Source organism: Nannobrachium achirus, assembly GCF_963921795.1.
Source record: "Nannobrachium achirus genome assembly, chromosome: 3".
NCBI classification, from domain to species: domain Eukaryota; kingdom Metazoa; phylum Chordata; class Actinopteri; order Myctophiformes; family Myctophidae; genus Nannobrachium; species Nannobrachium achirus.
The window spans coordinates 73,443,295-73,470,854 of NC_137812.1; the positions used below are offsets into that span (position 1 = coordinate 73,443,295).

At 41.3% G+C, this 27,560-nt stretch overlaps 2 protein-coding genes across 2 annotated transcripts in view; one reads left to right on the forward strand and one right to left on the reverse strand.

Moving 5' to 3' along the window:
- Positions 1-752: 752 nt before the first annotated feature.
- LOC308282439 (reticulon-3-like) lies at positions 753-17,277 on the reverse strand (the record flags this gene model as incomplete). The annotated part of the gene is made up of 8 exons (XM_080722784.1): positions 753-801; positions 1,391-1,449; positions 2,760-2,806; positions 3,105-3,174; positions 3,399-3,537; positions 6,294-6,350; positions 6,744-6,894; positions 17,211-17,277. The coding sequence occupies 8 exons, from the start codon at positions 17,275-17,277 to the stop codon at positions 753-755; spliced, it is 639 nt and encodes a 212-aa protein (XP_080578910.1).
- A 1,986-nt stretch (positions 17,278-19,263) lies between these two features.
- The window catches only part of alg13 (ALG13 UDP-N-acetylglucosaminyltransferase subunit), a gene marked incomplete at both ends in the record, with an annotated part of 36,236 nt that continues 27,939 nt past the window's right edge, over positions 19,264-27,560 (forward strand). The window contains 5 exons of the mRNA XM_080722785.1: positions 19,264-19,383; positions 21,073-21,156; positions 24,889-24,939; positions 25,808-25,854; positions 26,796-26,868. Coding sequence (XP_080578911.1) covers positions 19,264-19,383; positions 21,073-21,156; positions 24,889-24,939; positions 25,808-25,854; positions 26,796-26,868 — 375 coding nt within the window. The remainder of the gene's footprint in view (positions 19,384-21,072; positions 21,157-24,888; positions 24,940-25,807; positions 25,855-26,795; positions 26,869-27,560) is intronic.

A 27,560-nucleotide genomic window follows, 5' to 3' on the forward strand; every position in this document is an offset into this window, starting at 1 on the left:
TCTGCTGTCCTGGTTTATAGAAAACCTCCCTAGAGCTTCAATTTGAGCCCAAGATGACCTTTCTGTCTTGGATATTATTATTGCTGTTGGTGGGGCAAACAAAGGCGGGGCACAATTTCAGAAAATGCTGAAGTCAAATCATGTTAATTCATGACTTAGGCCTACTGTATGTGTTGGTTTTATTTTGTTGATTGGAGATTGGTTTATCTCTTTGTCCTTCAACACAGGGATGGAGTTTGTTAAGTTTTATTGATAATGAGCACCTTATTGATCCTGCTTATTGAGCCGGGCTTTTATCCAGACCACTATTGAGAGTTTTATAATATTTTGTGGACAGATATGAGACGACACATTCTGAACAGAACTGGTATCTTTTATTATTGGCCAGTTGTTGCGACTGTGAGTTTGTTGCTGACCACCATCTATGAAGATGACAATAATGACAAAAGTAACAAATATCATTAAATATCATTAAAACAATCATTCATTTATAGTGTGCAATAAGCTTTAAATGGCTTTATATTATTATGGATAGTACTGTAATCATTTCTTGATTGTTTAAACATGACATCATGGGCCGCTATGCTCCATAACAAGCTTGATAAGCCCAAAGCTTATTGATACCGGGTACTCAATAAATGTGTTATGGGGTTATCGAGCTACCCTCGTTTAGGGCTCCATCCCTATTCAACACGAGTGGGAGCTGATTGGTCAGTGTCTGTGTCATTCAACAGGAGGAGGGAGCCGATTGGTCAGTCCTTCTTCATGCGTTTCACTGCACCGGGAAGCTTGTCCTGGAGCCTGAGAGAGAGAGAGAGAGAGAGAGAGAGATGTTTCATTATTCAAGTATTTTTAAGTTAGTATACTTAAGCAATATTACACGAGAGGGTGTGCCTTATCGCGGTTATTTGGCCCGACAGCCTTGCTGCAGGAACGAGCCGCAGGCGAGTTCCGTAGGCAGGACTGAAGGGATAAATAACCGCGATAAGGCAGACCCTCGAGTGTAATATTGCGATTATACAACTGTTGCCCTTAGAAGAAAAAAAACACGTCAACTTAATTTCATTGTAATTAAGATATTCGATAGGAATTTGTAATTTTTTTTTAATGCCTAATTTAGCGACTATGTCCCTGAACTTCACATGAAAACTATGCTAGCCTAGCCGCCTAGCATAGTTTGCTCTCTTTCGTGACAAACACAGCTGATTTCTTTATTTGATGAGACAGTGCAGTAGTGCTCAATATATGCACGGTAGGAGAGCCTGTTTTCCATTGAGAGCCCGACTGTACCTGTTGTATAATGGTTTCTACTGTCTGTCTGTCCTACGCTGTCTCCCTCTCAGCTGTCCTACTTTCTTTCTTTCTTTCTTTCTTTCTTTCTTCAACTCACCGTATCATTGTCTCCTCCAACCTGGAACCAACCAGCTGAATGTAGCGATCTATCTGAATCTGGAATACACACACACAGCACGCGCGCGCACACACACACACACACACACACACGCGCACGCACGCACGCACGCACGCACGCACGCACGCACGCACGCACGCACGCACGCACGCACGCACGCACACACACACACACACACACACACACACACACACACACACACACATATTAGCATGAGGGGGAACATTAGCCAAAACAGCCGATCTACAAGCACACAACGCCTCGCGCTGCGAGTCATTGTGAGCTTGTAGATCTGCTACTTTTGGCAAAGAGGTTTGGTGTAGAGGGGGGAAAAAGAGCAGAACCAAGTCATTGTAAGCTTGTAGATCTTCTATTTAGATCTGCTATTGTTGGCAAAGAGGTTTGGTGTAGAGGTAAAGGGGAAAAAAGAGCAGACCAAGTACAGAGCCAATGGTCAAAGTTTAGTATCCAGGCTTTTAGTGGTTAAATATCTGAAAATACACATGAAGCTATGAACAGTTTACAGTTTAAGCATTTAGCAGATGCTCTTAAAGGGATATTCCACTTTCAACAGGGAAACAGCTTATGGGATTTTCTCCACACACACACCCATTGTAACTTCAAACTCCATTTTAACCATTATAGATTCATTAAAAAACACCCATTATTTTTTTCTGGTGACTCATAATACCCTCCTAATATGTAAGCAGGCCGTGTTTTAGGGCGAAAAGCGCCCTAAAGGGTGAGGTCGCGCCATGTCTTGGCCATCTGGCCAGTGATGTATATCGGACCAGTTACCCATACAGTATATGGAGACCCCTGGTACCCATAGATATTCACAGATATGGGCTTAATATTGATGACATCATGGATCTCCATATATGGGCATAAAAGGGATTTAGTTCCCCTGGCATCACTGGGATCTCCATATATGGGCACAAAAGGGATTTGGTTCCTGTGACATCACTGTGATGTCAGAGCGTGAGAGTCAGCGTGATGTCAGAGCCGTAAAACCGTAAAAAACGTACACGGACGGACGGACACGGACATGATGTGCCGTTTCTCATATTAAACTGCGACCTTTGGTGGCAATAAGATTTACAATACATCAATACATGAGCATCAACACATCAAATGCACAGCAATAGTAATGATCAAATGATCTGTTATTTAATGAGACTTTAAATTACGCTCGACATTTAGACTGGAGTTCATAAATTATAAGCAAGGAGTTCTGCCTCAACGCACGCACGCACACACACGCACGCACACACACACACACACACACACACACACACACACACACACACACACACACACACACACACACACACACACAGGCACATACCTTGTGCTTCTGGTAGATCAGAGGGGAGGTGAAAGCGATGATGTCAGCTGTACACAGACACATGGTGACATGGTTCATTTATTATGTCAATTTATTTATTTACATATTTTATTTTTTAAATATATATAGCAGCTATAGAGTGTACAGTTGTCATCATTGCCTGGCATCATCAGACCAATGTCACTGCGTAGAAAGATAATAGTCTGGAACTTCTGTGTAATACAACTACTACTACTAATAATAACCCTAATACTACTACTACTATACCAATACTACTACTACTACTACTACTACTACTACTACTACGGGTAATAATAATATTAACAATAATAATAATTATAATACCTAGGATGAGGATGGTGATGCCGTTGAAGATGGATCCAATGTAGGTCATCACCCACATCACACCTGCAAGCTGTCACACAATGATTGATTTATTGATTGATTGAGCACTTTATTGAACATGGATTAAAACTGATAAATACACAAGAAAGACCCAGAAAACCTAACCTTATTCCTAACCCAGTAAAACTATGCCTAAACCTAACCTTATTCTTATACTTGTACTGTTCTCCACTTTTGTCTAATAAAATAATCAATCAATCAATCAAGAGTAAAAGTACTCATGTCCTCTCGGACCTTCAGGGAGTCCACCAGGTCCTCCACCAATAGGAGCCTCCTGCTGTGATGCAGGAAGTGGTTGAGGTGGACCAAGCCCTGGTCCACGGCCCCTCCCAGGGTCTCCTGAGACACAGAGATGTCCTTCTGTAGCAGAGACCTGAAGAGGAGAGGAGAGGAGAGGTTATATAGCATCTGATACACCTAGAGAGAGGAGAGGAGAGGAGAGGAGAGGTTATATAGCATCTGATACACCTAGAGAGAGGAGAGGAGAGGAGAGGAGAGGAGAGGAGAGGAGAGGAGAGGAGAGGAGAGGAGAGGAGAGGAGAGGAGAGGAGAGGTTATATAGCATCTGATACACCTAGAGAGAGGAGAGGAGAGGAGGGGAGGGGAGGGGAGAGGAGAGGAGAGGAGAGGAGAGGAGAGGAGAGTTATGGAGAGTTATGGAGAGGAGAGGAGAGGTTATATAGCATCTGATACACCTAGAGAGAGGAGAGGAGAGGAGAGGAGAGGAGAGGAGAGGAGAGGAGAGGAGAGGAGAGGAGAGGAGAGGTTATATAGCATCTGATACACCTAGAGAGAGGAGAGGAGAGGAGGGGAGGGGAGGGGAGAGGAGAGGAGAGGAGAGGAGAGGAGAGGAGAGTTATGGAGAGTTATGGAGAGGAGAGGAGAGGTTATATAGCATCTGATACACCTAGAGAGAGGAGAGGAGAGGAGAGGAGAGGAGAGGTTATACACCATATACAGTATAGGCATGGGGCCAATTCTGACAAATTGGTACCACTCAAGGTGCCCGTACGTTTTTTACATTTTTGTCTTCCTACATGTCTCTAGTTTACATTTTGGTATGATAACCCTTTCTGAGACCCAGCTTAATTGGTGTCATGTAGTAATTCTGAGGACCCCCTAGGGGTCCCGGACCCCCTGTTGAAGACCACTTGTCACTGTGGCAGAATAACTATGTGATCAAGGTGACTGATTAGATTACAAAGTGATAAGAAACCTAATGTGCAACATTAAAACAAACCAACATAAAGTTTAGGTGGATAGAGGGTATCTGCACATTTCTAAAGTGACAATTTAAGGACTTTTTTTTAATACCTCTAAAATTACAAATTAAACATTGGGAAAACTGTCAAATAACTGAGGCAAAAATTGTGAAAATAGACGATCTATCATCATGTAGATCTGCTATTTTCACAATGGAACCGCGTTATACAACATGTAATGCCTCAACTCTTAGTGCTCGTCAGGGTGGGGGGTCACCAGTTAAAACATGATTATTTTGGGGGTCGCGGCCTGAAAAGGTTGAGAACCACTGATATAGGCTGCTTATTAGGTGAGAAAGCCCAATGTTCAAGGTTGGCGACTAAACATGTAGCAGCCTGTCACCAAATGAGGGACAACGGGGGAACAATATAAGTGTTGAACACAGTTTAATAGAATGTTTTTCCTTGTCTTGTTTGGTGTGTTATTATTTGTTCTGATTCAGAATGCATTGTTATTATTATTTTGTATCACACAGTATGTACCCGTTTGGTAATATAAGAATTGCTTTTCATGCCGTATTTGAATTGAAGAGGAAGAGAGAGAGAGAAAGAGAGAGAGAGAGAGAGAGAGAGAGAGAGAGAGAGAGAGAGAGAGAGAGAGAGAGAGAGAGAATCACAAGCACCCCCCTACTCGTGACAGTATTATAAATTCATAGACTATTATTTCGTCGTTGTCGGGTCCAAAACCGTTCGTTTTGCATTTTTCATTTTAAAAATTATTTAAACTAGTGAAAACAGACGATCTACAAGCACACAACGCCTCGCACCGCGAGGCGTTGTGTGCTTGTAGATCTGCTGTTTTCACTACTTTTGTGCGACGGCCTTCTACGATGAAGCAGGGCTTTACTTTGCAAAAGAACATACAAATTTGAAACTTGGAGATACGAGGTTTACACCCGACAATGACAAATTATGTATTTTGTCATTTCCAATATATTAGGAGTCTCTAATCGCCTAATCTATGGCCCCCCTAACAGCAGTACAGGGTGCTTTTGATCTGAAAACCCATGCAGAATAAGATCTAATCTCGCCCCTGGAGATAATGAAAAAGCATCACATGGGTGCACCTGGGACGTAGCCTGAACTCATCTGGGTCTCACAACATCATACCCCTCATCCAGGTGAACCAGCCGGGATTGATCAAGTCCCGACTGTACGTCCCAGTAGCGACCCATGGTCAGTCCCAATTAGGGAAAGACAGGACCATTCACTCCCCCGCTCTGGTATACTCTGCCGAGACTGAAAGAGGAAATCTGGCGTGTAAGGACTATTAGGCCAGGGCCCAATTCTGATATCTCCACAAATTGGTACCACTGAAGGTGACCGTACGTTTTTTACATTTTCGTCTTCCTACATGTCTTAATTGGTGTTATCAGCTGCTAGAGTCGGTGTCCCATTAACTTTACTATACAGGGAAAAAAAGCAAAAAATAATCTGCTTTAAGTAGCATATGAGGGTTCTAACTAGGGGTTTTTCATGATTCAGAATCCATTGCAAGCATCTGTTTTGCACGAAAAACATTAATTTGGCTACAAATGGACCCACAATACTATGGTTTAGTGAAAGGCCTAGCCGTGGGTTTGTTGGGCTTCTTCCTCACGGAAGACACAGGCTGGGGCGCCGACCCAACCTGCTCCCGGGTGCCGCCTACATTCCAGCTGTCACCCGTCTCTCCAGTGGTCACCAGACTATTCCTGGTTGTCACGTAGTCTATTCCTATGAGTCAGTATAAATAGAATAACTATAGACAGAGACACAGAGAGACATCTTACTTGAATGGATGGCCCTCATCAGACTGAGATAGAGAGAGAGAGAGAGAGAGAGAGAGAGAGAGAGAGAGAGAGAGAGAGGTAGAGAGACATCTTACTTGAATGGATGGCCCTCATCAGACTTCTGCACAGCTTGGATCACAGACTTGTAGACCCTGGGGAGGAAATGAGGGATATCGTCAATATGAGCCTGGCTCGTGCCAATAAAGCTCCTTTAAATTGAATTCTCCTCTTGCCACAAAGGTTTACATTGTACAGTGCCTCTGGGGAAAGAGGGAGTCCTGCCTCTGATTGGCCTACCGGACTTCCGTCTCTGTGACGCACACCGAAGGATTCCGTAAAAAATGCCAATACTTTTTCACAGACGTCCCAGAGCCAGAGGGGGCGTCTACCTGAAGGTGATGATGTCATACAGGCCAGCCAATAGCAGGCAGGGTTATATACCTGAAGGTGATGATGTCATACAGGCCAGCCAATAGCAGGCAGGGTTATATACCTGAATGTGATGATGTCATACAGGCCAGCCAATAGCAGGCAGGGTTATATACCTGAATGTGATGGTGACACACAGGCCAGCCAATAGGAGGTAAGAAACCACGCTGATGAGGGAGAAGGTTGCCAAGGAAATCAAGACCAGCAGTGATAGGCCGAACACCGAGGCTGTCTTCTTAGGCTCCGCCCAGTAGACCAGCTGGAAGACTGACACACACACACACACACACACACACACACGCACGCGTGCACGCACGCACGCACGCACACACATTTTTGCCATTGTATTCATTTCCACATAAAAGAGAAATATACAAGGACAAGGACACAAATATTAAACCAGTAAGACTCCTTAATCGGGAGATAAGCGACCGTCAGAAGGACAGATCCATGTTGATGACATGACTTTAGAGCAGGGGTTCCCAAGCTTTTTTGTCTCAGGGCACCCCACGAATATTTTTCTTCATATGAGGCGCCCCTACATTATATCACCGTTGTCGGGTGGAAACCTTGTCCAAAACATTCTCTTTTTGTGTGCTTGTAGGTCTGCTATTTTCACTACTTGTGTGACACTTTTGTATGATGAAGTAGGGCTTTTATTTTACCAAAAACATACACATTTGAACTAAGGAGATGCAAGGGTTTTTGCCTGACAGTGACAAAATCGATAATTTTCACTCCCAGCACCTTATATTTATAGCATATCTTAGCGATTATGTTGCGAGGAAATCATTGAGATAATTTTGGTTAGAACTGACTGAAAATAACTTTGTACTTCACGTTTAAAATTATACTAAATACTTTTTTAAGTGTCCAAATAAATTCCAAATATTATAAAATGTTCTCGCTGCACCCCTGGAATGCCGTCACGGCACTCCAGGGTGCCCCGTCATCCACTTTGAAAACCTCTGCTTTAGAGATACCGTGTACCCCTTTGTGTGTTTTGTGGGCAAACTCTGTATGACGGACCCAAATATAAACCATGACATTATGTCTTCATTGAAACAATCATTTTGTCATTCATTACTCTATTTGATTGATTGAATAATTTATTAGAAGGTTGCATATAGGGGAAAAAAGTACAGTTTCATGACGGTACAAATCACTGTTACAAGGTCAACTAAAAGAAGATCCTAGTAAGCTTTACGGTTTATTTACACAGGAATGGATTCCTGTGTAAATAATGGATTATAACTGTGATCAATCATGACACACTATACATTATTATAATGTATTACTATGATAACTATAATACACCAACATAGATTATAACAGTGATAATAACAGAATATAATCTATTATCATGTATTACAACTATATATTGGTGGTCTAAATGAAACGTCAGTGAGTGATCAGTCATTATGAAGTGTTTGGCCCTTTTTGGCCTAGCTCAGACCTACTCTGGAGTGGATACTTTTTTACTTGTTACCATGTTTAGTACCACTTTGACACCACGCTACCCAGGTCCTTGTAGTGGAAAACCTGGCATATAGTCTGCACCTACAGCTACAGCCCAGCTCTGAGTCTGAGATGTGTTGGAATTTGACCTCGGTCATAAAGGCTTCCTCTATGCCAAGGTCAAAGGTGCAGGCAGGGGCGTCACAAGGGGTAGGAAAGTGGGACTGAGTTACCGGGGCCCAAGGTGGAGGGGCCCTAGTAACTTTAGCTATTGAAAAATAGCAGATCTACAAGCTGTAGATCTGCTATTTTTGAAAAGTTGTGAAAATGTGTGAAAATCTTATTATGTATTTTGCTTCTGGGGGTCCCTGGAACTAAATATTTTGAGATTGGGGTCCGTGGCCAAATACATATCATCTTGGGGGTCCTTGACATAGGTTTCTTGCACACATTTTCACGATTTAAAAAAAATAGCAGATATACAAGCTCGCAGCGCGGCACTCGGTGCCGCGCTGTGAGCTTGTATATCTGCTATTTTTCAATAGTTAACATTCATGGGGGGCCCGCAGTGAATGCTTGTACCCAGGGCCCAGAATTTGGTGTGACGCCCCTGGGTGCAGGTTATCTCTAAAAGCCATTCCACTCCAAAGCAACGTAGACCTTCAGATGTGCTACTACTTGCCACTACACTATGTGCAACCATTTCCCCCAGTGGCAGACAGATTCGCAGCAACGGTACACACACTTCTCTAGTGCAGGGGTCTTCAACGTTTTCAGGCCAAGGACCCCTTAGTTGAGAGAGAGATGAAGCAAGGACCCCCAGATTCCATCGGTGTTTGGATTTTGGATTCATGTCAATGTGTGTGTTCAGATATTTAACCACTTGAATCGTCAATACTTAATAAACTTGACCTTTCACTCTGTACTAAGTCTGCTCTTTTCTCCCTCTACACCAAACCTCTTTGCCGACAATAGCCGATCTACAAGCTCACAACGCCTCGTGCTGCGCGGCGTTGTAAGCTTGTAGATCTGCTATTTTTGGCTACAGTTCTCAGAATATGGACACTAGGTTTCAAGTTGTTAATTAATAAAATAAAAATCAAACCTCGGTTCGAAGTGAAGCGGAGAACTTTTAATCTGTGTATTGTAGAGCTATGAACTCTGTGATCTATACATTCTTCCAATTCTGAATGAATGAATGATTTTATCTGGAGGGCCAAATTGTCATGTGAAGCTTGACCATCCTCAAAGTATGGTCTCATTGGACATTTTTAATCATCCAATCATCAGACCGTGACGGACATTTCACACATACAGTATTCTGGACGTACGGGACAGATAAAACCTGTTAATTCTGGACTGAAATGACCATATATGGACATGAACGGGACACACAAAGCCACTCCTTGGAAGCGGCTTTCACCGCTTCAAAAAGGATTGGAAGATTTGGAGGACATCCTGTAGTGACTCTGAGGACCCCCTGTTGAAGACCCCTGCTCTAGTGGACTCTTCATCGACCACAACAACATCTGTATCGGCTGTCAAAGATATATCTGGGTTATCACAGAGATGTAAAGAATGTTTGTACATGTACGTACCGTATATGTTCTTGCCCTTGGTTATGATTGCCACTATTCTATTGTGACATGCTACAGTTTGTGCATCCCTTTGTATGCACAACAGCCATTCAACACACACACACGCACGCACACACGCACGCACACACACACACACACACACACACACACACACACACACACACACACACACACACACACACACACACACACACACACACAGCATTCTTGTACAGATCAGAGTATGTGAACCTCTTAGCAGAGCAACAGGGTTACAAGCTGCTTAAACGGGTCACGACACGCAGAAAAACATGTATTCTGCTGATTGGCTAATGTGATTGATGACATCACAGTTTTATACTGTAAGCATCCCCCGCATGTATAATGTAACTGGTATCTACTGTATTGTTGTAAGCTCTAAAAAAATATCCTTTTGGTGGAAATATCGAAAATAGTCAATGCGTTGTGAGCTTGGAGGTCGGCTATTTTCAGTGCTTGATACCACACTAAACTAAGCATAGATTTCTACACAGAGAGGGCAATTATTTCGACATAAGATTGAATGCTGCCTTCAGGTATGAAATGGAATGGAAAGAGGGCATTTGCATTTCTTTCACGATAGTAAAAACATTAAAAGCATTAATGGTCTGGAGAGGGCAGGGGCTCAAGCCCCCTTTGATGCCTCTGTGTGCACATGCCTGCATGGTCCCAGCCTGCTCCCACTGAACAGAGAGAAGTTTAGTCCATCCCTTGTTCCCCTGCTCCCACAACTAACATGACAATGTATTTTAATTGCCCTTTAGGGCGAGGTCGCTTCTTGCCCTTATAGGGCGTCTTACTTGGCCTAGTTCCAGACCCTGAATCGCTAGCCACACCCCTTTAATTTTTTGTTTTGGCGATTCAGGGGTCTTGAAGTGCTCTCATTGAAGAGTCCTCCCTCGGTTGAAAATCCGTACGGCGAATCAGCGTCGTGAATCAGTGTCTTGTGATCAGCGTGGGTGGGGGTTTCCCAGAACTCATGTGTGTTTCCAATGCAATGGCTCTGGCTCACTTAAAAGAGCCGTTCAAAAGACTGGCTCATTTGGCTCTTTTGGCTCATTGCATATTTAAAATATTTTCGTTGAAACATGAATCCACAAGGTGGCACGGTCTGGCACCACATTCCTCTGCTGACAGTTGAGATCACAATTTTGTATTTACCCTGTTAGGATAAATTATGATACATAATTATGTTATTGGTGTATGACGCTCATATGACCATATAAGGTTATATATTATGAACTGAACTCACAGTATAGAAACCACATTTTGTGGATACTGTAAAGCTCAGGCTAATAGATTACAGGTCATAGTAACTTTGGTTGCCCCGACTGTAATCATGTTTTGATATACTGTGATACTATGATATAAGTCACGAGTGGTGGAAAATTACCAACACTACGTGTCACTTTCTTCCTGTTACTTCCTTGTTATGATATAGGAACGAATCAATGAGTTCCTACTACTTCCTTGTTATGATATGGGAACAAATGAATAAGTTCCACGACTTCTTACTGTCATAACTGTACTCTTTATATACATGTTAAACTTCCATTTTGGAAGAGAGAGAATCCTCTGTCCTGCCGTTAGGGTGGGGAGAGATTTATCAAGCATACCACTAGGATGATATGCGCACTGTTTTGTCTTCTTTGTCTGCTCTCTCAAGAATACAGCAATCTAAAGAAATATAGTCCTTTGGCTCTTTGTCTTATTTTAACTATGGATTTAGAGATCCATAATTTATTAATAATGGTCCTTCTCGACTGGAAAAGCTGCGGTGCGTTTGACCAGCCAGGGGGGGACTTGAGGACCGGTACGGTCCTTCTCTCACCAGGGCTGGTCAAAGCGCTCCGACACGCTTTAAAAGTACCAGCCAGGATTTTATCTCTAATTGCTGTATTTTCAGACAAAGGATTTTATTTGACAACAGTGTTATGAGTTTTCGATTAATGTGGAACCGCGTGGACATCCATCAGCACCGGACCGTGACGAAAGGCTGGATATTCCACCGACGCTCCCCGTGTCCGGCTGCTTTGGGATTTCCACGCATCGGCAAATTCCTAAGTGATTAAGATAAGTACATATTTACTAAATCCCTGTAACGTGTCGTGTCTGTTGAATTTTGAATTAACGATGTTAATGTAATGATAATTAATTAAATATGAATGATGTTCTCCCTCTGTCTGGAGGAGTCTAATAATGTTTTGGTTTGACACGCGTCGTAAATTAACCCTTATCTATAGATACCGAATGGTCGTAACTCTTTGTTTCATCTTACAAAGTTTCAGGGAGGTGTACACAATCCCTATTCTATTTTTATCTATTTCTCATGGTTTGGTCTCCCTCTCTCGTCGTGATGAGGAGACAATACTGATTTTCAAACTTTAACTTTTTTCGGTACAGTTGTTTTTGTCATTATTTGTTTGTCTGGACCCTATGAAGGGTCATTATTTGTTTAATACCCACTGTTGACCCAGGCAGTTTTTCTGTAGACCCAGTACAGTTATCCCCACTGTAGACCCAGGCAGAATCTCTGTATAGTACAGTTGGATGTTATTTGTCCTCCGCAAGTCAGCGGAGTGTTTAGTTATCAGTTCACTGTACCGATAATACTGTGTTTATTTAGGTCTCTCACTTTCATGGCTTGGCCCAGCCATTTGGAAAGTGAGAAACAATATTTTTATCTTTAAGACTATGTTACTGACCAGTTCTGTTTTCTGTAATATTAAGTACTTTTAAGACATTTTAAAATGTCTCTGAGAAATTAAAGTTAAGATTTAAGACTAAGAATAACTAACTCATTATTTATGTCTAAATTAATATAATATGTTGTAACGTTAAGATTTAAAACCTCCAGAGGCTTCTGGGTGTGTATTATAGTATAATATCATTTATTTGATGAGTTCTCTCTGAGTATGAGTTTGTTATACAGTATGTGTGCGTGCGTGCATGCATGTGCGTGTGAGGTAGAGGGGGAATGTGTGAGCTCCACCCCCCCCTCTCTCTTGGTCAATGTGCGTGCCGCTCCAGTACTGTATGTGTGAGTGCGGGCATGCGCCTGTGTGTGTGCGTAAATGTCGCTTTAAGCCCTTATCTTTTTTTTCACTCCCTCTCCCCCACTCTTGTGTGAGTGTGTGCGTGAGCGTGCATGTGACTGTGATCCATTTTAGTTGAGGTGTGTGTGTGTGCACTTCTGAGTGCAGCGTCTGGTTGACTGTCTGTGAGAAACCACCTGGATCTGTCAAGGTCAGATGGTCTGTGTGTGAGAGAATTGTTTTGGGAACATGTCTCTGTTTAGACTTTCCTTTCTCCTATTTTTCGTAAACGTTCTGATTGTTTACTGTCTAAGGTATTTTGTTTAATTGTTCTGTTCTCTTACTGTTAAAAACTCCATTACCCATAAATCTCTTGTTTTGGAACTTCCTGTTCCCTGGTTACCATAACAACCAAATTAGACACAAGGTCGCTTCTCGCCCCTGAGGCGTATTACTTATCACTGACAGTTTCAACTGACTCCCCTGTGCCCAAGCTGCTACTGTACTGTACTGTAGTGTATGATTTAAAGCTCATTTCATTGATTTAAATAATTTAAATTATTTTATTTAACTTTTACAACTTGTTGTAAAAAAGGGGGGAGTCTAAGGATTAATTTGATTTTAATTTTGTTTTTGATTAATTTAATTTGGTTTTTCATTGATTTAAGATTTATTTGAAACTTAATTTGAAATATTTCTGTTTACATGGGCTTGAGACTGGACGGAGAGAGGAATGCAGAGTGTGGGGAGGAAGGAATCGGGTCATCATCATCGAAAACAACCTGACTGAGGCGGGCTGCAGACGAACCACCATCTGAGAGGCCAGACCAGTGCACGAGCCAATCCACCGCAATCGGCACGATGTAAAAATCGTGCCTGGTCGGTGAGTTTCTGTTGCACTGTTGAAACACAGCCATGTAGTACAAACGCTACCTGAATTAAATTGTTATGAACAAATTACTGGCCGAAGTTTCGTCCCCCGTAGGAAACACCTGAGAAAGAAGACCCAGAAGAACCCACAGCATACTGCAGGTCCTCTCCCCGACGTCTCTCCAAGCCCCACCGATCATCATCATCACCCTCATCATCATCATCGTCATCATCGTCATCCGATCAATGGTCATCCAATCAACTCATATTTTCTTTTTTCATTTTTCATTCTTTATTCTTTATTTTTATCTGTTTATTCAATTTTAATTCTGTCTTCATTCATCTGTAAGAAACGATGAATGAAGGTGTCAAGTTTCTTTAACTTTAAGGATTTATTACAGTTCTCTTTTGTCTTCATATTATTATTATTATTACCCTGATAAAATGTTTAATATGGAGGTCATATGAACCTCATACAAAAATTAAAAGGATAGATTGTTAGGATAAATTATGATACATAATTATGTTATTGGTGTATGACGCTCATATGACCATATAAGGTTATATATTATGAACTGAACTCACAGTATAGAAACCACATTTTGTGGATACTGTAAAGCTCAGGCTAATAGATTACAGGTCATAGTAACTTTGGTTGCCCCGACTGTAATCATGTTTTGATATACTGTGATACTATGATATAAGTCACGAGTGGTGGAAAATTACCAACACTACGTGTCACTTTCTTCCTGTTACTTCCTTGTTATGATATAGGAACGAATCAATGAGTTCCTACTACTTCCTTGTTATGATATGGGAACAAATGAATAAGTTCCACGACTTCTTACTGTCATAACTGTACTCTTTATATACATGTTAAACTTCCATTTTGGAAGAGAGAGAATCCTCTGTCCTGCCGTTAGGGTGGGGAGAGATTTATCAAGCATACCACTAGGATGATATGCGCACTGTTTTGTCTTCTTTGTCTGCTCTCTCAAGAATACAGCAATCTAAAGAAATATAGTCCTTTGGCTCTTTGTCTTATTTTAACTATGGATTTAGAGATCCATAATTTATTATTATACCCTTTTTATAAAACATGTGTGTGTAAATTAAGCTACCTTGACTAATGTTATTCATGCAACACCAAGCAGGCAACAATGAACTCGCTCCTCCCTAGCGGCGTATATAGCCAGGATTTACCAACTGGCTAGGCCTGGTACAATGTGAGCTTGTACATCGGCTATTTTAAAATAGCAAACATTTAAATATTTACAGGGACATAATACAGTCATTTGTCATGGAAGTGGACTTCCCAAGCAATATGGAGACGTTTTAATGATAGAAATCGCTTAATAATTGTCTAAGCTATGATCAAATCAAACTGTAGTGTCTTATTTGCTTCCTAGATAGCTGCACATTGCCGCGCCGCACCTCGCATCGCGGCGCCGCACCGCATCGCGAGCCAATTCAGTCAAATGAACGGCTCCCTACTCCGCGAACCGGATCCCATCGTTCACTTCAAAGAGCCGTTCAAAAGATTCGATTCGTTCGCGAACGTTGCATCTCTAGTACCGTACCGCGCATCGCGTCGCGATAAAATGCGGTAAATTGCGGTAAAATGCGATCGTATCGATCTCGCTATGAAACACCAGTAGCAGGCATGTTATGTTGTGTTTGATTACTAGTTCGTAGTGCTCCTATTCTGACTGTTTCTTTGGTTAGCAAGTAGCACTAGCAAGCAACAGGCTAGCCACTAGCCAGCCACACTATGTCATGTGTTGGTCGGTGAACCAATCGCTGAAGACTGCCTCTTTTTGGCAACGCCCATCCCTGCAATCGCCTTGGGGGAAAGAACTTTCAGACTGAATAATGAAGTGAAACGAAATGTCAATTCAGGCTGAGTGTCAGGCTACGTCTTACTTACTTTTATGCCCATATATGGAGATCACTGATGTCATCAATATCAAGCCCATATCTGGGAATGCCCATATATGGACATAATTTGTGTCAGTCTCATTTGGTCTATGACATCAAACATCTATATTTCCATATTTGGGAAAATATGGCCACATTTTGGGCCACATCTTGTCCAACATAAACAACCAACCAGGTCTGTGCATTGTTTTGGTCAAAGTTGATCCCATGCCAAAGCGCCAGCGGCCAGCGCTCGCCCAGCAGTCTGCTGTCACCCAGGAGGATGCCTACGTGCAGGCGCCCATGTGCACGACCTCGCCCACACTGCAATATTGATGATGATGTATTGACGTATTGACGTTCGGGATAAGGAAATCTTGAAGTCTCGACCCGATTTTGGATAAGCGGTTGTAGATGGATGGATGGATGGTATTGACGTTTACTGAAGTAAAACGTTTGAGTATTTATTTCTTCCACGACTGGGTCCGTTGATCAAAACCTTGGCATGCACGCAGGCACGCACACACGCATCCACAGCTCAACAGTTGTGAGCCAATAAGTAAGGCCAGTTTCAACACTAAGTCCTTCAGTCAGCTGATTGATCCACAACAAGGCTCCTTTGTTTAATAGGACTAGGATCAAATAATTATGTACCTTTATTTACAGTATCTAGGATAAAATAAAGATATAATAAATACAGTTTTGGGTGTGATTCTGATCCCAAGACCCAGAAACACCCATTACTGATTTTATGATCAAATTGACGGGAAAATACAAATACAAATACAGAACATTAATAAATATCCAATCTACAAGCTCACAGTGTGTTGCAGTGAGCTTGTAGGAGAGGAAAGTGTCAGGTTCTATTAATTAAATGTTATTCTCCACTGATGATGTCACTGAGGCAAGTTTCTGAACTGTGCACAGCCCTCCAATGAAACACAGAATGATGTTGATTTCATGGTTTTAAAGAATATTTGACTTTTTATAGATGTTTTATAGATAGTTATGGTCATGATTCACCATGGATCCTGGATGGCTTGATAATATTCATAGCAATTTGCAACTATGGATTTTTTTTAAACAACTTGGCCTTATAGGCTATATTAAGATTTGATAATAGCAGATATACAATCTCACGCTTATCACGACATGACACAATGTGAGCATGTAGATCTGTTTGAATAAATTAATAAATGAATGAATAAATAAATGAATAAGAAAATACACTTTTTAAAAATATATATATTTTCACCTGTATAATAACAAGCTCAAAATAGGGATGCCAGAATTAAGTGTTTGAAAAAGGGAAATCAATTATATCAGCCCTATTGTATTCCATAGCCAACCATGGTCAACAACTAGTGAAAATAGCAGATCTACAAGCTCACAACACATCACATCTTGAGTCTTGACACATTGTGAGCTTCTAGATCTGCTATTTTCCATATAGTTACAAGAAAGTGAAACATATATAGAATAAAAAACTAAAAACTAAACATAGGCCTAATCTTGTGACATTTTCCCCCAGAATGTCATGCCCAACATAGAAGCCGATAATCCATTATTTTGATTAAGATATTGATTATGTTTTTTTTTAAAAACTCTATTAAATTGATTAGTTTGGTTCACTGTTACTCATTAATAATCATGAATGAATGATTTGTAGGCTATTTATATTTCCTACCTGTGGCGGTCTTCTCTTTGATCAGGGAGGCCGTGGACTCGTCACTGGGTGTAGTGGAATCAGCCATCTTTTAGTTCTTAATTTAAATTCTAACTTAATTCAAGTCCTCTCCACCTGGTGCTGAAGTTGTTGTTGTGATGAACTTTAATAAAAGAGTAGATCAGAGGTGGCCGGTCTGGTCCTGGTCACTCAGACTGTCGATGCTTCCCCTGCTCCACTCTGTCTGTTCCCCGTGTTACAGCAACATTGGTGACCCTGTCCAATCCCGTGACTTTGTAAGAGCTCTTGATAATATCATCTCCTTTCGTTCAAAATAAATAAAATAAAATAAATATAATAATTTGTTTGATTATGGTAAATATTCAATGACGTTTTATGGGGGAGGAGCAGCAACAATAAATGTTGTATGGCTTATTCATGCTTTTATATGTCTGTAAATATCAATGTAAAGACCTATGTCAAAACATAAATTGAGACAAAGCGATAGTCACAGAGTAGATATAATGCTGACCAAAACATAGATATATTTTATTTAATATCAGAACAATTAATAATGAAACATAAAAATGCCCTTTCGGACTTTGAAAATAGGAAAACACCAAACCATTTACCACAGCAAGGTGACCCTGAAAACATTCAGAAACCATTCTCGGTGTAACACCGGGATGCAGGCTACCTAGAGGAGTCGCCCCCTAGCGGTGGCCTGGTGACATGGTTTGATCACAAAGTAACTATATAATATATAATATAGTAACTATATAATAGTACTCAAGTACTGTACTTGAGTACAATTCTGGAAGTAAAACAGAAATGTGGGAAAAAGAAAATGTTTGGTAAATAATTAACAATTCCAGGAGTCACTGCATAATTCCCAGCATAATTAATTAATACAGAATCACAATCATTTAACCACTTTATACATTATATATTAATTTTACATAATAATAATAAATAATAATACATTTTGTTTGGGGGGGGGGCTTATTAATAAAGGCTTGTTACTTGAGTAAAAGTAGGCCTATAAAAGTATTGGCATCAAAATGTACAGTAACAAAAGTGGAAAGTGCTCATTATGCAGAATGTCCAATTTCACACGTTTTCAAGTGCATGAACGTGTATAAAAGAATATAGCTGATCTACAAGCTCACAAAGCGTAATACAAACTCGTTTCCAGTACTTGAGTAAATGTAGCCTACTCACAGTTACTTTCCACCAGTAGCGTCAGTTCAGAAAAAGCCCAATTAAGGTATGGCAACATGACTGGTGTCGCATGCAAGACACAATCATGTTGCCATACCTTAGCAACAGGCATGATACATTTATTTTAAAAAGTACATTCTATTTCCCCCCCAGTTTCTACGGTTTCTTGGGCTGGATATGGCAGCCTGGAACGGTTGTTCAAGTGCAGCAAAACTAAACTTGGCATGTTAGTAAACGTGACCATTTTGTTACATTTTGCATTTGCAGCTATTTTACTGTAATTCAACAACATAATAACCAGAACAGATAGACAAAGAGACATTCATGGATTTATATTGTAAAAGTAACTTTTATTTCCCCCCCTGGACCCAGGGTATGGCAGCTGCATACCCCTGCCATACCCAATTGACGCTCCTGCTCATGTTGTCCTTTGTTTGACCAGAAAGTGAACCTCTCGCAGCACCCGCGGGAAGCCTCGGTCTCTATTACCAATCAACCAGTGTGTTCCGGTCTAGAGCCCGCCTACTCAATTCTGTCATGTACAACGCACACATACATGAGAGAAACGTTTCCGTATCCGGTCCACAGACCCAGACCGGATCAGCAACTCTACTCTATCCCAGTCTAAAGTTGAGAGAATCTCTCTCTAATTAAGAGCTTCATTAAGAACAGCTGTGTGTGTTAAACTGCCTCTTCTCACACAGGCTGCTAAACAAACAACAACAAACACAACGTTTGTTGCTTTATCGCGTTTTCATACGTTATAGATAATATCCACAGGTGTATCATTATTAAATATTAATAGTAGTAATAGATAATAAGACACATGTATCCCCAGGACAGCAGCATTATGATGCAGAAGGGACTGAAGAAGTACTTCGTCAACATGGACGAGTATCTGTCCAGCCTGGGGCTGTACAGAAAGATGATGGCCAGGGACGCCTCGTGTCTGTTTAGAGCCGTGTCTGAACAGGTAATATTATTATTAATATTATTATTCATATGTTTAGAGCCGTATCTGAACAGGTATGCATGGAGACATTACTCATATTATTGTTAATATTGTTAATTAATGTCTGCAACTAAGGGAACTAACGGAACTTATTTTTTTCTTTGCGCTTTCTCCATTTACGTCCCGTCCATCTGACTAAATGTTCATATTTCAAATATAAAGTACTTAAACCATGGCCAGGGATGTCACATTCATGTACGGCTCTTCAGAAGTAGCAGTTTGTTCCGTATTGTTGAATAAAAAGCCATTTTAATCCGTTCAGTGGCCATTTCCTCATAGTTGTAACGATGTGCCAGAGCGCAGTACACCTTCCCGACCGGTAGGATAACGTAGTTGAAAGTGGAGAAATAAGGAGAAAATGGCCACTGATATGATTAAAATGCATTTTAGTGAACAATGCGTAATAAACGGGTATTTCTGAGTGGCCGTACACAACTGTACCGTCCAAGACCATGAGGTCAGCGCTATGGAGATGAAATATGAAGGTTTATGTAAATGTAAGAACCGAAAATAGAGAAAGTGCAAACACCAGGGTCAAATTAATCCATGACGGTCATGGGAATCTCGTTCGTTCAGGACTGTTGCTGAACAGGTGTTAAAGTTCATTTGTTCATACATGTATCAAATTAAATGAATTGCATTTGTGCTTAAATGTCTGTATAAGTCGTGTAGGAAGCAGATTAAACGTTGCATTAGTGTTTAAGCTAACTAATTAACTCACTTAACTAGTAGCCTACTCGGCCATATGATATGACGCAGATAAAGTTTGTTTACACATTTATTTGACTCAGCTCTGGTGTTAGTAAATATATTCACGTCAGGGACCCCCGAATTGGCTCTTGGGACCCCCTGTTTTTTTGTAAATGTCAACAGAACATTCTCAATAGCAATATTTTAGGAGGCAATACTTGGTTCTGAAACTGTTTTAGCAGGGTTTCTTCAACCAACGTTTTTCAGCCCAGGGACCCCTTAGGGGGGAGAGAGAGAGAGAGAGAGAGAGAGAGAGAGAGAGAGAGAGAGAGAGAGAGAGAGAGAGAGAGAGAGAGAGAGAGAGAGAGAGAGAGATGAAGCAGGGACCCCTTAGATACTTTATAACGCCTCTTGACTTGTGAGCTTGTAGATCGGCTATTTTTTCGGCTATGTTCCTTCAGAATGGGGATGCTAGGGTTCAATTGGTAAAAAATAAAATAAAAATCCATATCATACAAATATTTGTTGACTGGTGATGCAAACATAAGCAGACACAAGTTTGGATATCCAGACCTGACAGCAAAAGTTAAGAATCAAGTGCCGGACTGAGTGAGACCAAGCTTGCAAATGCACACCAACGAGCATGAGTTCGATTTTTGATAAGGTTGAGTAATCGGGGAAAATTGACTAATAAAAACATTTGATGAGTGGACTCATCCAACTCAACCAGTGCTGATATATTTTTCCAATCGCCCAACCTTAGTACTTTGTGTGTGTGTTTACAGTTGTACTACTCTGAGTGTGTGTGTTGTGTATTTTACAGTTGTACTACTCTGTCTCAGTGTGTGTGGTGTTGTGTATTTTACAGTTGTACTACTCTCAGTCTCAGTGTGTGTGTTGTTGTGTATTTTACAGTTGTACTACTCTGTCTCAGTGTGTGTGTTGTTGTGTATTTTACAGTTGTACTACTCCCAGAGCTACCACCTGAAGATTCGCCGGGCCTGTGCCAACTTCATGAGCATCAACCGTGCCAACTTTGAACCAGTGAGTCTCCTCAACATAACAAAACCTGTGTGTGTGTGGGTGTGGGTGTGGGTGTGGGTGTTACGAACCATGACAGATCTAGGGGCATAGCCCGTAACGAAGGAGTTGACAGGACATCAATTTATCAAAAGACTACAAGATTTATTTACAAATAGTCCCATTAAAAGCATGATGGTCCTGCCATTTGCAGCAAAGGTCAAAGTTCTCAATGATGTTTCACAGTAGTAATAGTAATAAATGACATTAGATAGTCAATATTATATCATTACATGTTAGGGTTTAGACATAAAGGCAACACTAAAGATACCACTCAAAATAGGCCATTACCAGAGAACAGAAGCATAACTCAAATCAAAGCAAAACATCCCTTTCCGAAGGGGAATTAACTGAACACAATGGGGCTTTTAAGCCGTGACATCATTTTGTAGGCAGAGGAGAACTCTGCCCCCAGAGCATTTTCTGTCCCTCGCTATTTCAACAGATCCGAGACAAAAATAACGACTAAAGTATAATTCTAACACTTTCCTTTCAACAACAAAGAGAAGAAAAATGTGTAAATAGTAAAAATAGTAAAAAGATTCACGGAAACTTGGGGCAGAAATTCTCCTCTGCCTACAAGATGATGTCATACTTAACAGCCCCATACAAAAGAGTGGGCGGGGAGAGGGAGACAGGGTAACCGTCCCTGTGTGCAGTAGCACCATGCTGCTTCCTCCCCAGAGCCCAAGCAAACACTGAAGCTTTTATACTGCTGCTCTCAATCAGGCAATCAGTGTCGGTGGGCGTTGCCAGGATCCGTGGGTGGATCACCAACCAGGCAGGGGCCCCTCCCAGGCCAGATCTCCACGCCCCCGTCTCCATGACAACCTCCACCGACTGATCTATGAACAGAGGAAACACATGTCAGACTCAATTCATAGCATACAAGGAGACTAATAGTAATAAGAATCAATACCTAAGCCCAGCGGCTGAACTGTGTGTGTGTGTGTGTGTGTGTGTGTGTGTGTGTGTGTGTGTGTGTGTGTGTGTGTGTGTGTGTGTGTGTGTGTGTGTGTGTGTGTGTGTGTGTGTGTGTGTGTGATGGGATTCTTGATTATTGCCAGGACCAGTGTTGAGGGTTACAGCATTAAAATTAACAGCGTTACTGTCAATTCAGACAAGTTTTATTGGCATGAGAAAACAAACGTTTACATTGCTAATGGTAGTGCCTCTGATTGGATAACTTAACGTCCCCTTCTGTGATAGGCCAGTCAACCTAAGCCAATAAAAAATGCAAAAAAACACAAAATAAATTGCAGTAGTAATGTGATATAGTTTTTTGAGGTACCCGTATTCCCAACACCCATTTGTTTGCCGCATTTGGCACTCACAGTTTGTGCCACACTGCTCATATGGGAGTAAAATGATCTAACATCGTATAAATTGTTCCTTATAGACAATTATGACCCCTTAATAGTAACCCCTATTACATGTATTTTATGAAAAAAGGGGGACACATGACGGCTGCGCGCACGTAGTAGGTATATTAAAGGTATATTCAGTGATTGTATTTCATTCAAATAAAAATATAATTGGTACATTTTCCATTCATTCTCCTCACTAGAATGTGTGCTGACCATATAAGGACTTCCACCATGGCCCGTGTTGCGAGCATAGCTAGATTTGGTTTTCAGAGGTGGCCAGACAGTCCTCGACCAATCAGAGTAGAGTATGGCCATAGTTATGTTATGATGGTCAAAATAAAAGTTTTCAGAACCACAGTCGCTCTGAATTAAGAACGCCTGCCAAATGCCTAGATTGTAAACTACTGAACTCATAAAATGCCAGTCTCGTAGTAAATCAGTATCATACGTATCCTGAAGCTGGAGACGGGTTAGGGTTAGGGTTAGGGTTAGGAAGTACCCTAACCCTAACCCGAACATTATAATGGTGTAAAAAATCTATAAAAAAACTAAACATTTCCACGCTGTAAGGCCAGTAAGGGACAAGATGACCCCCGGCCACTTTCATTATCACTGAATACACCTTTAAGGGCTATGTCATCTCGGGTGGGCAGAGGGGAGCATGATATTTGGTGTTGGCCAAAAGTCTGCTTTCCATAAGCTTGTAAAAGGAGACCCTGTCCTTCGGTTTTGAGGGGGGTGATAGCTGAATGAGTATACAACCCCTGTCCATGAGAATGGAGAAAGCTGAAAACTCAATTTCCCCCCACAGAATTAGCCTCTTCCCCCCCCCCCCCCCTGTGCCAAAGCATTCACTGCACCTAACCATACCAAAGATGTGATTGAGGACTTGGATGCCAAATAATGGCTTTCCTCTTCAGTGGAAAGTGCACAGATTTTCCCAAAACATTGCCCTGTAAAGCTCAAACAACACAAACACACTTTTAAGGACACTCCTTGCAAATGCCATCGGTGATGATAATGGTTGCATGCAACTACTCGCAACCGCTTGGTTGCAAGGAGTTGCATGGCGAATGATTGCTGTGGTTCATGAGCTTAACACCGTTCAGCTTTATCGCTTGTAAGTTACGCCCCAACTCTACCTGATACCAAACTTCATAGTCTTAGGCCGGCTTTACACTGCCACTGAAATCTAGCCTGAATCAGATCTGAATCACTTCAAAAGTGGAATCCGATTTTTTTTAAATAGTCTAAATCCAAACATGTCACATGCAGGTCACATGAAATCCGATTTTGAAAAACCACATCCAGAGGTAGTTTCAAATCCGATCCATATCGGATCTGAGGACATCTGACTCAGTCTGAAAGCAGCAACCACATCCACCCCATAGAGTTATATGCAGGTCACATGTAAGTCACATCAAACTGGCCAAGCGTCACTTGCTGCGCGAGCAGCGCAACCCGAGCGTGGCTGTAAATTACATCATTACAGAGCGCGAGTATTTACTATTTGATTACAGCCCACTGAGCACATGAGAAAAACAAAAGAGAAGAGAGAAAACACGTGAGCTAAACAGTGAAAACGAGAGAGAAGAGCGAAACACAAGAGCAAAGAAAAGAAGAGAGAAAAACAATATTAACGTGTGTTTACTATGGTCTATTATGTCGCATTTCCTGAACGTAATCAGAACGTAATCAACCAGCGTCGACGTAGTGACGTAACGTCATGATGCCTACGTCGTTACCACGGTAACCAAAGCATACATGTCGCCGCAGGGCAGCTTTGGGCTAACACTGTCTGAACGCACAGATCAGATCTGTGTCACTTGCAAATTCGGGCCAAAAAAGATCAGATTTGACAACGAAATCGGATTTGGGCTGGATTTGACTGCAGTGTAAAGCCGGCCCTAGAGTTTGGTCTGGAAGGGGAAATAAGAGAGTATAGGGGTGGGATCTGAATGAACAGTCTCTTGGAGGTCATTACACTGTAACTGCTCCACTGCCTGCAAGACACGCTGCTATTCTTGTTGAATTACATGGACTACAATATAATAATGTCTATGGGTTGAGTCAACTTGAGGAATATGCTATCATAATGTTTTGATAATAACCAGTTAATAGTTCATCTTTTTGTGTGTGTGTGTGTGTGTGTGTGTGTGTGTGTGTGTGTGTGTGTGTGTGTGTGTGTGTGTGTGTGTGTGTGTGTGTGTGTGTGTGTGTGTGTGTGTGTGTGTGTGTGTGTGTGTGTGTGTGTGTGTGTGTGTGTGTGTGTGTGTGTGTGTGTGTGTGTGTGTGTGTGTGTGTGTGTGTGCGCGCGCGCGTCTTTCAGTTTGTTGAAGGTTCATTTGACAAGTATCTGGAACGGCTGGTCGACCCAAAGGTAACATAGTGGGTTTATTGTATACATATATTTATTACTGTTAGTTTAAAGATTGAGCTAATTACAACCTCAACCTTAGATGATTAAAGTTTTAGTTAATTGAAGTTTCAGTTAATTATACAGTTTTGAGGAGGTAGATGATTAACCCATTTAGGGTTAGAATCATTTTTGCAAGTCTTTGACTATATCTTTTTAAAAGTGAACATTTTTAACTCAAATATTTGCTTCTGGGGGGTCCCTGGAGGCTGGAACAACATATTTTGAGATGGGGGTCCGCGGCCAAATACATGTAATTTTGGGGGTCCTTGACATGAAAAAGTTTGAGAACCACTGATTTAGAAGACATTTATAGAATCGGTTCAAAAACATTTAAAGACTTAACTACAAATGTTCATGATTTTTCAAAAATAGCAGATCTACAAGCTTGCGGGCTTGTATATCTGCAATGTTTTAATAGTTAAAGCATAATATAATGGTTAAAGTGGTTCAAATAGTGTCTAAATGGTTAAAATTAAAGGAGTAGTTCACCCACAAAATGACTTCATTCTATTGATTACTCACGCCATGGAGACTTGAGTTCAATAATATTGTTTTGTATTCGTCGCATTCCTCAGACAAAAAATGAATTGTAATAAATTTACCCCCATTGATAACGGATGGAGACCCAAATGCATTTGGGTCTCCATCCGGAATCAGTGGGGGTAAATCTGTTGTTATCAAATTATTTTCTTAGCAATGTGACAAAAACTCAAAAATATGATTGAACTCAAGTCTCCATAGCGTGAGTAATCAATAGAGAAAAGGTCATTTTGGGGGTGAACTACTCCTTTAAATGAAATTACTGATGATCTTTATTTCGTCCAATCAGGAGACAGCAGGTCAGGTGGAGATCAAAGCCTTGTCTCAGCTGTACAGGTGAGAATGTCACATGACCACACGTCACATGACCACAGAACACATCTATGCATCCACAGCACGCGGGTGAAATCATCCAACAAGGACATTCTGCTTCAGACATATCAGCCTGCGCTCGTTACTTTGAATGGCATTTCCGTGCGTTTTTCTTTAATCAGATTTAACAGCCAACAGTTGTTAGCCAACAGACTTACATTGATTCCTTTGTTGCCAACAAAAAAAAGGTCTCTATTAACTACTTAGAATTCACTACGACATAAACATTATTGATGACTCAATGGCTGTTGTTTTTTGATATCATTAAGTTTAATTGATATCTACCAGGCGATTAAACACGCGCAACTGTGCATTATGTACAGTAGCGCTTTGGAGGCCGGACGCGACCGGACGCCGTGTGGTCGGAAAAATTCCCACACGGACGGCACCGAACGGTGCACGACCGTGTAAACGCGTGCACATGACGTCAATAAAAGACCGTCCGCCCGGAAAAGAAAATCCCAAAGCACCACTGATTATGTAATCATGTTTTGTAACACGGAGGGAGAAGGAGATGGGGGGGGAGAGAGAGAAACAGATCTCTTGTGCAACTTGAGAGGCATGTGATAATGATGTCAGGAAAATCTTACTCTGATTATAAACCACTTGAACCCCAGGATAGTTGTAGGCCAATTAAGTAGGCTACCTGTACCCGAGGAAGGTAGCTTAATAATGACTGCTAGCCTGCACCTAGTGTTAGCCATTCATAATAGTCTTGTATCTTAATAATAAGCCAACTTTCTGAGGGCGAGTTACGTACACCATATAACTCTGAGGCTGATCGTGTGTGTGTGTGTGTGTGTGTGTGTGTGTGTGTGTGTGTGTGTGTGTGTGTGTGTGTGTGTGTGTGTGTGTGTGTGTGTGTGTGTGTGTGTGTGTGTGTGTGTGTGTGTTTGTGTGTGCAGTCGGTGTTTTCATATCTATCGTTACCCAGGGAAACAGCCTACAGTCATCAGCGAAGACGACTATGAGGACAAAGTGAGTGTTTCTCCACTTTCTCCCCAAAATAAGACAATCTACAAGTAACTGTAACCAGCTAAACGTGTCCAATATAGTGTCAAAATCAATTGAACAACTTAAACCCCGGCTATTATTAAAGATCGGCTATTTGAAAATAGCTGATCTACAAGGTAACAATGCGTTGCTGATCTACAAGGTAATGAATGTTTTGCACTGCGACACTTTTCAAGCTTGTAGATCAGCTATTTTAATGGTCAATGTTTGAGAACCACCAATCTAGATCTGTGGTTCTTTACCTGTGGGTGATTAACTTAATGTGCAACATTGATTTGTCACTCAACAGTAAAAAGACCAACATAAGGTTTAAGTGTAGGGTATCTGCACAATTCTAAAGTGACAATTTAAGGACTTTTTAATACCTCTAAAATGACAAATATTGGCCAAATTGTCAAATATTAGAGGAAGAAATTGTGAAAATACATGCTCACAAGGCCTCGCAAAGCAAGTCGTTGTGAGCTGTAGATCTGCTATTTTCACAATAGAACCGTGTTATACAAAATGTAATGCCTCAACTCTTAGTGCTCGTCAGGGTGAGGGGGGGGGGGGGGGGGTGTCCCCAGTTAAAAGATGATTATTTTTTGGGTCGCGGACTGAAAAGGTTGAGAACCACTGGTCTAGATGATAGCTGTGTTGCTACAACAACGGCTGTC